Source organism: Eucyclogobius newberryi, unplaced genomic scaffold (assembly GCF_026437365.1).
Source record: "Eucyclogobius newberryi isolate DKJ021-1_F unplaced genomic scaffold, fEucNew1.0.hap1 SCAF_6, whole genome shotgun sequence".
In the NCBI taxonomy this organism is placed as follows: Eukaryota; Metazoa; Chordata; class Actinopteri; order Gobiiformes; family Gobiidae; genus Eucyclogobius; species Eucyclogobius newberryi.
In genome coordinates this window covers 36871777-36885018 of record NW_027316278.1, presented here as the reverse complement: position 1 = coordinate 36885018, position 13242 = coordinate 36871777, and the positions used below count along the sequence as shown (strand labels likewise).

Sequence of the window (13242 nt, the reverse complement as noted above, 5' to 3'; positions counted from 1 at the left end):
TGTGGTCTGTTTTTGCTTAGGCACGCTCCAATCATGCAACACCAGGCTTGATGGGAGTAGTGTTCCCTACCTCCTTCACGTAGGTTTTAGTTCACCTTACCGGAGTAAGGTGAACAGTCAGTTTGGGTGCCGCCATCTGGCATAATCCTCCTTCTGGTTGTATCAGTTGACATAAGGCTGCCAGTCTCGAGATAAAATAAGTTCTACACAGACTAAAAGCCATTTTCTGGCTGCCCAGGGATAGGTGCATTGTTGACTTGTTGGTCACATGAACATTTTACACAAATCAATCTACTTATTAGAATGTTTTAGACTTTTCCCTCATTCTCCACTTGACTGAAAGGAGTTCCCGCTCGACCGGAAATGCGATTACAACAGAAGTGCTAATCCATGGCAAAAAGAGGGAAAAGTTAATATTTAAGCCCGTAAAGGCGATAGCACACACAAAATCAAAATCTTAATTACTTGATGCAAATGTAGTTCTACGAGTATGAACGTAGCCTAGATGACTAGCCAATAGCGAAGGTCATAGTGGTCTATGCACATACACATAGAACTGCAGTTACATTAGAAAACTTATGGGGCATATACGGAGTAAAGAAGACTTTTAAACACATGTTTTATGATTAAATATTAGTTTTAAATCCAAATAACATTCAAATCAATTATACACAAACATGAACAACACAAGAGACTTTTTATTTAGACTCGCTCCACGGCCAGGCCAAACATATGCCAAATCATCGAAGCGTTGAGTCGTCATAAAAAACACTGATGTGCATCGATGAAATCCTACTTTATAATAATGCATTTAGAGGTTACAAGTATATTATTGCAAGTAAATACAAATTGTTTTTTTTTATTATCACATGACAGTTACCGTTTGAATTATTTGAAAACAAATATAACAGTATAAAAATCATAACTTTTTTAGTCAATAACTAAAATCAAAGCATTGTCATTTACCTTCGAAAAGCCCTTTTTGATAAAATAATTAATAAAAGTGCTTCAGTGGAATAAGAACACTGACAAGACTAGACAAGACTAGGGCTACGGTTACACTGCAGGGTATGATGTCCAATTCAGATTTTTGTCTAAATCAGATTTTTGTATTCGTTCACAATAAAATGTGATTGCTGTTTTTGTCTGGTGTGAACAGAATGCAGCAATGTTTTTTATTTCTGCTGGAATTGCAGCCAGGAGCATTTAATCCCTCACTCGGTCAACTCCTTCTCAATCTCCTCAAATACTGCCCAAAATTGGTACAAATCCTGTTTTTTCCTGAATTGATTCGTCACCCTGTATATTGATTAGTTCACAAACTTCTTCCTTCTTCCACTGAGTTTTCAGCGCCTGCCATTTCTTTCCACTTTGACTCAGAATTGTGAAGTTTATCCCGGAAATGTCGCCTAATGATGACATTGACGTGATGTCGGATGAACGGGACTTGAGTGTTCAGACTGAAGTCATTCTAAAGTACGGATACATATCAGATTTATTTCCACATACATAAGTGGCCTGGGTCAGCTTTGAACAAAATCGGAATTGTGCTGTTCACACTGCCCTGAAAGAAATCGGATACAGGTCACTAATGGGCCCAAAAAAAAAAGGGGATTTGACCTGCAGTATGAACGTAGCCTATGAGAAGGAATGAAATCTGGAATCAAAGTCGTCTTAGGTTGATGACCTTTTTGGAAAATGGTGGCGTGCTCATTAAAAATACAGACACATACATGATGAAACATGATGAATATGTTGGTGATCTGATCTGTCCAGTGTAAAAAGGACAACAATGCAGGCACTTTTTTTTATAAATGGGACCATTTTTAAATGTGACAAAAGGTTTAGAAAAGAGAGTTTAGTCAATTCCATCTCACTCGTCTTGAGGATCTTCATTCTGCTTCTTGGGCAGCTGCAACAAATAAAGTATGAAAAAAAATCTAGGTTAAAACATGTCTTCCTCTTGGTCTCCTGTTTTCTCAGTATCCCTCGACACAGACTCCCCCACAAATCCCTCCACTGTCAAATTCCAAACCATCCCTGACTTCATATGTAAACCCGAACATGAGGAGCTATACCTTTTCAATTTGGAGGAGTGAAACCGGATCATGTGTTGTGCTGCACTATATCCCAAATACCAAATCAAAAATGTTGCGTTAGAGAACTGGGCAATCTTTAGACCCTCAATCCCTTCACCTATTATATTGTTGTTTGATTATACCCTACTTGAGTATGGGAACACACTTGAGTATGGGAACACACTTGAGTATGGGAACACACTTGAGTATGGGAACACACTTGAGTATGGGAACACACTTGAGTATGGGAACACACTTGAGTATGGGAACACACTTGAGTATGGGAACACACTTGAGTATGGGAACACACTTGAGTATGGGAACACACTTGAGTATGGGAACACACTTGAGTATGGGAACACACTTGAGTATGGGAACACACTTGAGTATGGGAACACACTTGAGTATGGGAACACACTTGAGTATGGGAACACACTTGAGTATGGGAACACACTTGAGTAGGGGAACACACTTGAGTAGGGGAACACACTTGAGTAGGGGAACACACTTGAGTAGGGGAACACACTTGAGTAGGGGAACACACTTGAGTAGGGGAACACACTTGAGTAGGGGAACACACTTGAGTAGGGGAACACACTTGAGTATGGGAACACACTTGCATGCCCTTTTTGAGTTCATATACCGGTAGATTGTTTTATCATTGTTCATTGTTTTGCACTGAATCGCCAGAGCAAGTTCCTATTTTTGTGAATTCTGTTCATTAGCAATAGCAACCTTTTCTGAAATCTGAAACCATGCTGAATAAACCTGTGTGGGAATCAAGTACGTTTGCAGGTTTTGCCCTAACTGAGCATGTGCAGAGGAGAAGTGAAGCAACAGCAAGTTTCAACAAACAACTTAAAAACTATTGTTTAGAGACAAGTCTGTGTTTGTAGCGAAGGCTCTGTTCACGTTTCTAATGATTAGACGTTAATTAGAAACACACTTTTGTGTTGTCCACTAAATATTGAACGCCCAAAGTCTGCTTGGCCATCCATAAAAGTCTGTAAGTCAATCTGCTGTACTGTCAGCTGTCACTAAACTGTCACACCATTATATAATATACTACAGGTAAGATGCTGAATGTATCAAAGTTATTTTACTAGTAACGCCGTCAACACCTAAAATAAAATAAGGTGTAGCATCATACAAATTTACACTTCTCCTACTCCTTTTGAGCACAAATACACTGCAGCAGCATAATGTAAAAAAAAGAATTAAAAAAGGTACACGTTTTCTAAAATCCACAAATTGAATAGAACCTTTGTCGTGTGATTCCTTCGGTTGTCCCTCCCCTCTTTGTTTTCAGCTCGCCTGTGAGTACAAGTTACACCATGAGTACAGGAAAAAGCAGGATTATTAACTACTTATACTACTATACATACCCCTTTTGAGATGCACCTCCAGCATTCACATCTCCTTCGAGCGGAGACGGGTTTTTCGCGCTTACGTCGCTGTTGGAAGGTTTCCTGTGTCTGTGCTGTCTGTGAGGAGGCCACACGCTGTGCTCGGCTGAGGTGTCCTCTTCAAACCCAAACAATTCATTTGATACGTCTGCTGTGGTCAAAAAGAATTAAGACAACAAGTCAAGGCCTCAATAACTTTGCAACACCTGGATTGGAGGAAACATCAATGCTTCATAGTGACAAGTGAAAGGCATTTACAGCTCATATTAAGGTATTTAGTCACATACTTCAAGCTTTCAATAGCATATTGGCGCAGGGTCGGCAAATGCCACTTCAAGATCATGCCTCAGAGTGTGCCACATTCAAAACATTCTCCCCCCCAGTCATACATTCAATTGCCACATTTCAGTTTATATTATACTTTTAGACCTCGTTCATTCCTAATGTCATACAAAAGAAATATCAAATCATCATAAAACTCTCCTGATTTACTCTGATACGATCCAGCAATGTTCTATCACAGTAAAAGAAGACCCTTTTTTCAAAAAATTATTGGGATACGTATCGTAATGAGGGAATTGTATCGGAATATACAAGTATCGTATCGTGACCCCTGTATCGGGATACACATCGTATCGCGAGGATCTTGGCAATACCCAGCCCTAGTATATTATGTATATAATCTTAACAGTAACCGTTGTGGAATTACCTCTACGTCATATTTGCTGCTGTCCAACAAGGGAGTACTATTATAAACTTGGGCACAGAGGGAGAGGCTGAATGAATGCGGACAGAGTCAATGAGCACAGCTGGACATCTTGCCAGTGACCCCTGTTGTAGTTTAGTGTTGAGATGCAAACTATATAACATGCTTATGGCACTTTTCCATTGGTACCTACTTGGCTTTACTCGATTCTACTAGGCTTAGCACTTGTGGCCTCGCTCAGCCCCAGACACATTTTGTTACAAGTGGTGCTCAGCGGTGCTGTGTAAAACTGGGTGTGGAAATTCGTGACTGAAAAGGATGTCTGCTCGACAGACAAACACAGGACAACTGCTCCACACTACGATATCTTAACTATAAAACATCAGTGATACTGCTACAGCTACTGCCAATAAAGCAGAGCCAAGCAGACGGAATTACGGACACAGAGGAAGAATATAAACACGGAGAATAGCGAACAGGACACATAAACTTTAATACTCATCTCTCGTGAAGCTAAAGTTAAAGGCGCAATGGACGATTTTTCGGCGATTTGAGAACGCAGGCGGAAGTGCGCATGTGCACTCCCCCGTGCGGACCGATACAACACACACGTGCGTTTGTTTATTAGCGCAACGGAGCGCATCGCATCTCTCGTCTCCCGTAGATTTCTGTCCACTTCTGAGTCAGCTCGAACTGTCTTTTTCCGTCTTCATTTTGCCCCATACACTGAGGGAACTATATTATGATAGATCCATGCGCTTAGGCACGCGGAAACGTGGGGACGAGCCTGACGCGGCTGCAGGTGAGTGGTAGGTGCGTTTTATGATTGATACGTGGCAGGACAAATGATTTATCCACGCCACGAGGAAATATGAGAAAAAAATTTGCTGAAAAAAATCGTCCATTCCACCTTTAAACTAGAGCATCCTCATCCATGTCCTTGTTGTTTTTTTCCTCACCAATTCAAGGAAGCCCAATCCACAAAACATCACCATTAATCCAGTTGGAAGAGTTATTCAAAATAAAACATTAAGCGACAGTGATCCTCACATGAGTCTGTTTATAGAGTCCAGGTGAAGCTGCTGTAGATTATAGCTACAGTAAACTCACTTCCTGTGCAGCTTATTGACAACTTTCTGTGCATTAAAAGCTTTTATCTGCACTATGGCACCAGATTAAACATTTTGAACCCTTTGTCGTCTTAAAGCGAGTGGTTTTACTCTGGACAGGAAACGGCTGATTTTAGCTGTGCTAGCTTTGTTAGCCCAACATTTATTATTTATTATTATCACAGTAAAGAGTGTGGTCTTTTTTTGCCCTGATTGTCTTGTATTTGCTCCCGTTTAAAAATAATTAAAGCCTCTAAACTCCTTTAGCCAATCAGCGTCTGACGGTCTGTGGACGTCACGGTTAATTCCTGCTTGGCTCGACTTGGCTCAAGGGGGAAGAGGAACAGAGTAGAGTCAAGTAAATACTAATGGAAAATGGCCATTATTGTATTAAGTATTGAAAAACACTTAACAAATGTGTGATCAATGACGTCTTTACCTTGATGATTTGTCTGTAGAGCAGAGTCAGGAGATTTGACTGCCATGTCCTTGGATGAGTTGGGCGTTTTGTTATTAGATGTTGTCATGTTATTCAGCTGGAGAGAAGTCTGGGGCCGCATGTCACATTTATCCTATGGGCACAAAACAAGAAGACAGCAAAGGTTTACCAAATACTTTACAATTTCACCTCCTAACACATTCATTTATGTTAACCTTCCTAATCAACTTATGAGTGCCTTGATTTTTCATATTTGGTGATATTCTGAGGTTAATCAGGTTTCTCCATTGAAATCGCATTATGTTCCTCTCTGTTAAACGTGCCTAACCTGGTGGTGGAAGACGACCCCCTCCTCCAGGGCCACTCCACAGAACTCACAGGGGATGAGTATGTCTCCCTCCAGGGGGCTGGCGGGAGGGCTGTAAGAGGGGGACAGGGGGCGGGGGTACTGGGGGAACGAGGAAAACATGGAGGTCATACGGCTGGGCTGACTCAGACTTTTGAATACAAATCCTGGCTTGTCCTGAGACGCCCGGTCCTCTCTGGGGGGGGAAGAGGCCTGTTTACTGAAGGATGCAAAGGCAGAAGCCGGACTGCAGCCAGTCTGGGGACAGAACAACACGCACGAGTCAGACACGGATCACTATTGAGACAGCAAACACCAAGGAAGTATGGAAACAAATCTATTGTTATATGTAACTGGCATAGATATCCATGGTTTCAGACTGACGAGAAAGAAATTGGAATCAACAATTTGAAACTTTACAAATATTACACTGCCCTTCTCAAACAAAGTCGCCGTTTGGATTAAACTAAGCAAATACAGTAGGTACGAGCCTCCTACTGGAGAACTGCTGAGGGTGATGACCTTTCAGCTGCAACACAGTATTTAAACCCAACTGATGCAGTGAGTGGCTTCTCATTTCTGAAACAAACCATATGGAAAGACAAATCCCGTAGTCATGGAAAAGATGTCGGTGTGTTTGAGAAGCAGGCCCGGATCTACAGGGGTGCAAACGGGTGCATTGCAACCTCATTTAAAAGTATTTGCACCCTTTGAAACTAGGATGCCCCCTCTTGTCAGTTTGGCCTAAACCCGGGCCTGTTGAGAAGGGTCAAGCAGACAAACTAGTCTGTGGGAGTGAATTTGGGATGAGCTGGAGAAGCCTTTGTGCAGGGGTCACTCTCTTTTGACACTGCAGAATCTTATTGAAACGAAAGACACAGTAAATGTGTGCCTGTAATCAAAGCTAAAAAAGGTAAATATGTGCGAGCGTGACTTTTTTCTTTAGGAGGAGCAGTGCATTTGAATCGGAAAAAGTCCCCAAAATGTTGTATCTGAAACCTAAAAATATCAGTCTATTATCGGTATCTGATTATATTAATGTGATTGAGTAATATAGGTATTGGCCAAAAGCACTAATACCAGATTTAACTTTTATCCAAAAGATTCTAAATTACTTGTTTATACACAAAACAATATATAGTTCTATTCCTAGTTCTAACGGTCAGAAGCTATAAACACAACTACAGAGGAAACTGGAGCTACTCCAAGTGTCAAACCTGGTGCAAGATGAGGTCCTCCTCAGGAAACAGCTCCTCACAGAACTCACAGGGCAACATGATCTCTGTGCACATGAAAGAAGAGAACAATGACTATGATGCTCAGGCCTTCTGCCTCAAACACCTCCTTTAAACAGTACTGAGACCTGCTGTGCCCTGGTCTGGCCCCCCTGCAGCTGTGGACGAGGTGCAGTTTGGGGGTGGAGACAGTGGGGAGCTGTCCGAGGTGCTGGCCGGTCTTTGATCCCAGATGGAGCTCCAGGGGCTGGGCTGTCCTCCTCCGGCCCCTCCGGCTCCTAGCTCACCATCACTCTGGAGGCTAAGGGCCAACATGTAGTCCAGACCAGAGGAGTCCTCGTCCAGTACGTTCTGTTGTGGCCAGAGCCTGCTGCTGTGAGGCGCAAAGTCACTGTCGTCCAGCACTGCAAAAACAAATGGAGATGATTCTTTGGGTTTTACTTTTACCGCTTTTCCTTGAAAGAGTGTGGTCTGAGGAAATGGGGCATTTTCCAGCAGTGTTTAAGATAGCATTTCCATAGGTACAAAATGTTACTGTTGACACTGAAGGACACAAGTTGGCAAAGCATGTGTGCCAAGGCTGGCTGAATCCTGAACAAGCTTATGAAGGACATCTTTAAGTACGAGCCAAAACCTCTAATGTAGTGTTTGAATGAGTGTCTGCAGCGCAATATTAAATACTTGATGGCAAATAAAATTTTACAGAATCCTTTTCTTTTGGATTTTTCTTACAAAAGGCACAACATAAGATGTGATATTCTCACATTGAACAATCTGAAAACAACGATGTGTGGTTTGTAATTGTAAAGACTTAAATGCTTTATTCTGCTTATTTGGTTTTGAGCAAATCTTGTGACAGTATTGTGCCAGTGACAGTGACAGTGCCTAAACAATGATGTAGGTTCACACAATTGAACTAAATATTAGCAGATACTGATATAGGAGGTGGGGGACAGGAGGGTCCTGGCTAGATTCACATCTATGCTGGACCATGAGTGTCACCCCCTGCAGGACACTCTCTCCGCTCTGGAGAGCAGCTTCAGTGAGAGACTGATCCACCCTCGATGTGTGAAGGAAAGGTTCCGTAGGTCTTTCCTTCCTGCTGCTGTCAGACTTTATAACAAAAACTGTTAGTACTGAACACTCGCAATACTGACCTAACCATGTGCAATTCTGTCATATGTGCAATTGCTGTTGGAATTCATGTGCAATCTATGTGCTGTCGTGACACATATTCATGTGCAATTACTGTCGTGATCACATGCAATGGTATTTATGTATTTATTTATTCATTTGTCTATGGGAGTTTTTATCTATTTATAGGAGATCTTCTACTGAAAGTGATTTTCAGACTTCCTATAAGTGTTCTGTTCTTCTGTATCTACCTCTGTATCTACCTGCGTTGCACCAATGAAATTTCCCCATGTGGGACAATAAAGGAATATCTTATCTTATCTTATACTTTCTGTTGTTCATCTAATGGTGAAAAACAAATACCGGTTTGCTGCCAACTGTAGATCCTGGTCATGAATTATTTCTAAGAGAGGCCTTGATTTTAGCCTGATTTGCAGTGTAATGCAGTATTGCTGTTGTTAGGTTGTATAATGCGACTTTGATTTGAGAACTTACAGTGGTTCAACATATTCCTTGGAGCAGAATTCTTCCAGTCGGGAGGAGCATATCTGTTGAAGTTCTCGGTCGCACTGATGTTATTGTTCTTAGGACCTCTGTCCTGAGCTTGGAGGTGGTTCCTGATGGAGTGTGACTCAAACCAAGATGCGGGAGGTTGTGGATCTCCTAGAGGAGGGCTGGCCCGGCTGTTGTTCCTCTCCTGAGGTGGGGTGAGGCTACCACAGAGGAAAGGGTGGATGGCCTGCTCCCTCAGCATCACATTGCATCTGCAGTGTGGACAGGGCTCAGTGCGAGTGCCGCAGTACTCCTCGTGTTCTTTGGACTGGCTGAAGACCAGCTCCAAGTCACAGTACGGGCATGGCACGAGCCGTTGTGGACATTCAGCGTTCTGAAATCAAGTTAAAACACTCATATTAAACATGATCACAATCACTCAGATACAGTCCAGATCCAAATGGCCACTGCAATCATATGCATGAGCCCTTTGGCTTTTGGCTGAATAAGATTAAAATAACCTAACCTAATCTCAATAATAAATTACCCTTTTAAGTGTTTAAAATTAGTAAAGATGTGGCTGCAGAAGGGTTCAGTTAAACCTCTGCTAATTGTACCCATTTGAATAAATCACAGCATTGCAAGTTCTGCCCCACTGTCCAACGAGTATTTATTAAAGATGTGGACAGTGGTGGAAAGTAAAAAGGTAAATTTACAGTGAATACTTTTTATATTTTCTTCACTACATTTGAGAGAAGGCACAGTGTGTGTACTTTTTACTTCATTACATTTTTGACTAAAAAGTAAAAAGTACGTTCTGGTTGAGGGCTTATTTTTGGCACATCCTGGAGCAAACCAAAATATACAGGAGAAAAAAACAGGAATTAAGATCACCAAATGCTACTCATTAAAACATGTAATTTACTTCTATTATTTTATTCAAGTAGCTTTGTATATGCAATACTTGTACTTAAGTAGCAAACTGCAGTAAATCTTCCCCCACTGGTTGTGGAAACCAAGAATTGGTATTGCTGCAGTAATAACTAATGGGGTTCCAAAATAAATAGTTAGAGATTCCTGTTTATATACAGTCTTCTCGCTGAGGGGTTTTGGCCCGCGCCATGCCCAAACGATGCCGCCATGTTCCGGTGGGCCCCCGCCATGCTCAAAAGATACCGCCAGGTATTAAGATGACCGTGCCGCAGGGGGCGCGCGCGAAAAGCACCATGGCGCTTGCACGGTACCCAAAAGATATGGAAAGCCAATATGATCACAGTCCGCCACTTAGGAGCGGCATATGGCGTAAATTAAAGAGAACGCCGAGTGCTGTCTGGCGTAAATTACGGCGCACGGCGTAACGTCAGACGGCGCACGACATTAAAAGCGCTGCTTTATTTTGTAAAAGCGTCGGAAAATACGCCCCGATATGCCGCTCCTAAGTGGCGGAGTGTGATCATATTGGCTTTCAATATCGAGCCCCGTGGGCAAATTTTTTAAGTACTTTTTGCAAGCGCCGGTGGGGCGGTTTGTCCCACCGCCATCCTCCAACCTCAGCCCAGCGAGAACACTGATATAAACGACACCATTCCTCGACTTAGCACCAGGGATGTCAAGATTATTAGGTTGATCCAGAGGTGTTCAAACTTTTTTCACTGAGGGCCACATTTTGAGGGGCCCAGACGACAATGATGTGAATCAATAGAAAGGTTTTTTATGTAGTTTTTATGAGCCTCCAAACCTTTAATACGTTTTGGAGCATTAATATTAGGTCTGTATCTCATCTAAAACGTGTGTTATTTAGTATAATTATTTAAAATATGACAGTAAAAATTACTACATTGGGTTGTATGGACCAATTTAGCAGGAAGGAGGTCTGAGGGACTCATTCAGCCCTCGGGCCATAGTTTGAACTAAATTTGATCTGAATAATCACAATTGATGATTAACCCCCGTTAGACCACAGAAATGAAATTTCAATAATAATCAATAATTGTGAATAATCATTAAATCGTAAAGTTTTTCCTCACAATAATTGAAACACTAAAATCTGATATTGCAACACCAAGAGTTGTACTGAACATCCAGTTCTGTTTAGGCCATTGACAACCACTCAAGTCGACCACACTAGAAATGGTTTGTGTAGATTGTTACAATTAGCAATTAACATGCTACCAACCGTTTAAAAAACATTTCTTAAATCTAATATAAGTCTGATAAACAATGTGTTAGTTCATGATCAGAGGTTGTACATCAGTGTCAATAGAAAATAATCCAAATTTCCACAGCATTTCTTACAAAAAATGTGTATTCTGTGTATACAGAGACAATTCAGAATCCAAACGTCTTTGGAAAGTTAATGGAATTCAAGGGTAATTTGGGGGGACACAATACCTGATGGATGTCAAAGAGATTTTTATCAACTTTCAGGCCACACTTGCATGAAACCTGAAATGAAAGAAAAGGTATTCTTAACGTTTCTTTCTAACAATGCTTTGGTATGCATAAATTGCTCACAGACATTCCAATAGCATTGAATGAAAACTTGTTTCTTGCCTGGGAGTGCTCCTGCTGCTTGTGGGTGTACAGGTCTGACCGGGGAACAGGCTCCTGGCACACGTCACACAGCGCGATGTTTCTGTGACAGTGGATCTCGTGAGTGGTGAAGTTTGCTTCGGGAATGTCGTGTTTGCTACAAAAAAATACATTTCAGACTCATCTGCAACTTTATCATAGTCTCCTTGGATGTTAAACACACTTACCAGTTTCCACAAAACTGTGTATTTTCATCTGCCATGCTGATTTTTTGGAAGGAATGTAGATGTGATGTGTCCTACAATTCAACAAAAAAATAACGTTTTAGTTAATGTCTAATTTGGTCTAAACAATTAACATACAGTATATCATATCTCAAAATATCTTCAATCCTGTTATAGTCTTGCTTTAGTCCTGGTTTTGTCCCTGCTTTAGTCCTAGTTTAGTCCTGCTTCAGTTCCGTTTCAGTCTTGCTTTAGTCTTAGTCTTGTTTAAGTCTTGCTTTATTCCTGTAATAGTCCTTGAGTAAGACCCAGATAAGTCTTGCTTTAGTCTTCACTTTGCCCCTGGTTTATTCCCGTTTAAGTCTTACTTGTCAATTCAACAGAAATGTGAATAGACAGTAAAATGACCTGCAAAAGGTGAAGAAAGTTCACGTTATACGCTTGATCAAAAGATTAAAACATAAAAAATGATTTACTATACTACATCTTCAAGACAACATTCACGATATAAATGTGTCCATCTACGGTACTCCCCAACTCCAATAACATGCCAGGTAAAACTAAAACTAGGTATGACGCAACCATTTCATCTTGTGTCGTAATTTGAATTGTTTAAGTGCTTTTCAAAGAGGGGGGGGAAATCACCTAACTCTTAGCAACAAGTGTAGAGGTGAAGATACAAGTGACAATTCAAGTAGCTGATAAGTTAGCTGTTAGCCACTTTAGCCATATTCTTCATACAAACCAAAACCGTTAACTTTAGCTACAGAGGTATTCTGGATATTATAACATTAAACATGATCTAGTTATCAGGTCGCAAATGTTTGGTTTATTACACATTATCAACCATCCACAACAGACTCACCGTTAGCAAACAGCGCCTAGCAGCTAGCGGTTCACTAGCTAGTACATTTGAATTGCTAAAAAAAAAGGAAATATCAAACTGAAATCAATAAGTTATAATTTCCCTTCTGTCCTGGGAAACCGTCTACTAAATGTCACTGCATGTCAGTTAATCGTTGTACTGGAAAAGATTGGATAAAAATGAAACTAAATCGACTTGACTGCAGCTTGACGTGCCAGAAAAAAACACCCTCCTCACGCGCACACGCAATCAAAATACTTTGCCCCGTGTTTTATCCCACAGGCAAGGGCATACCGGACAGAAAAGGGAGAATATGTGAAATGTTAATATTGATTATAAACGTGTGCCTACCCAAGCACAAAAGTACAAACTATTTTAGAGTATTCATTGTGGGGGATATGATGACAGAAGAACAAAACACGCCTCAAACCTGTGAGTCAAATCTGGGGATAAATATTTCATGTTACTTCCCCTTTAAAATGCTCTGCAATCAGAATGAGCAAAATTCCAGAATAGAAGAGACAGGAGGCTAAATTAAGTTTTCAGTGATTAAAAGATCTATTCTGAGGAATAAAGTCTGGCGGTAATGCAACACTCGGATGCCAACCGCCATAAAACAACAACAACAACAACAACAACTATTAAAACCAAAAATAAGCTACAATTTGGAATTTCC

At 41.1% G+C, this 13242-nt stretch overlaps 1 protein-coding gene across 1 annotated transcript; it reads right to left on the bottom strand.

The window, feature by feature from the left end:
- Window positions 1-677: 677 nt before the first annotated feature.
- On the bottom strand, window positions 678-12816 carry LOC140346915 (TRAF-type zinc finger domain-containing protein 1-like). Its single transcript, XM_072433141.1, has 12 exons — window positions 12566-12816; window positions 11705-11772; window positions 11499-11634; window positions 11337-11390; window positions 8949-9339; window positions 7448-7723; window positions 7302-7366; window positions 6067-6342; window positions 5739-5871; window positions 3464-3635; window positions 3341-3392; window positions 678-1912 (listed from the first exon to the last, which is right to left on the bottom strand). The coding sequence occupies exons 2-12, from the start codon at window positions 11737-11739 to the stop codon at window positions 1874-1876; spliced, it is 1629 nt and encodes a 542-aa protein (XP_072289242.1). The 5' UTR covers window positions 11740-11772; window positions 12566-12816; the 3' UTR covers window positions 678-1873.
- Between the last annotated feature and the right edge of the window lie 426 nt (window positions 12817-13242).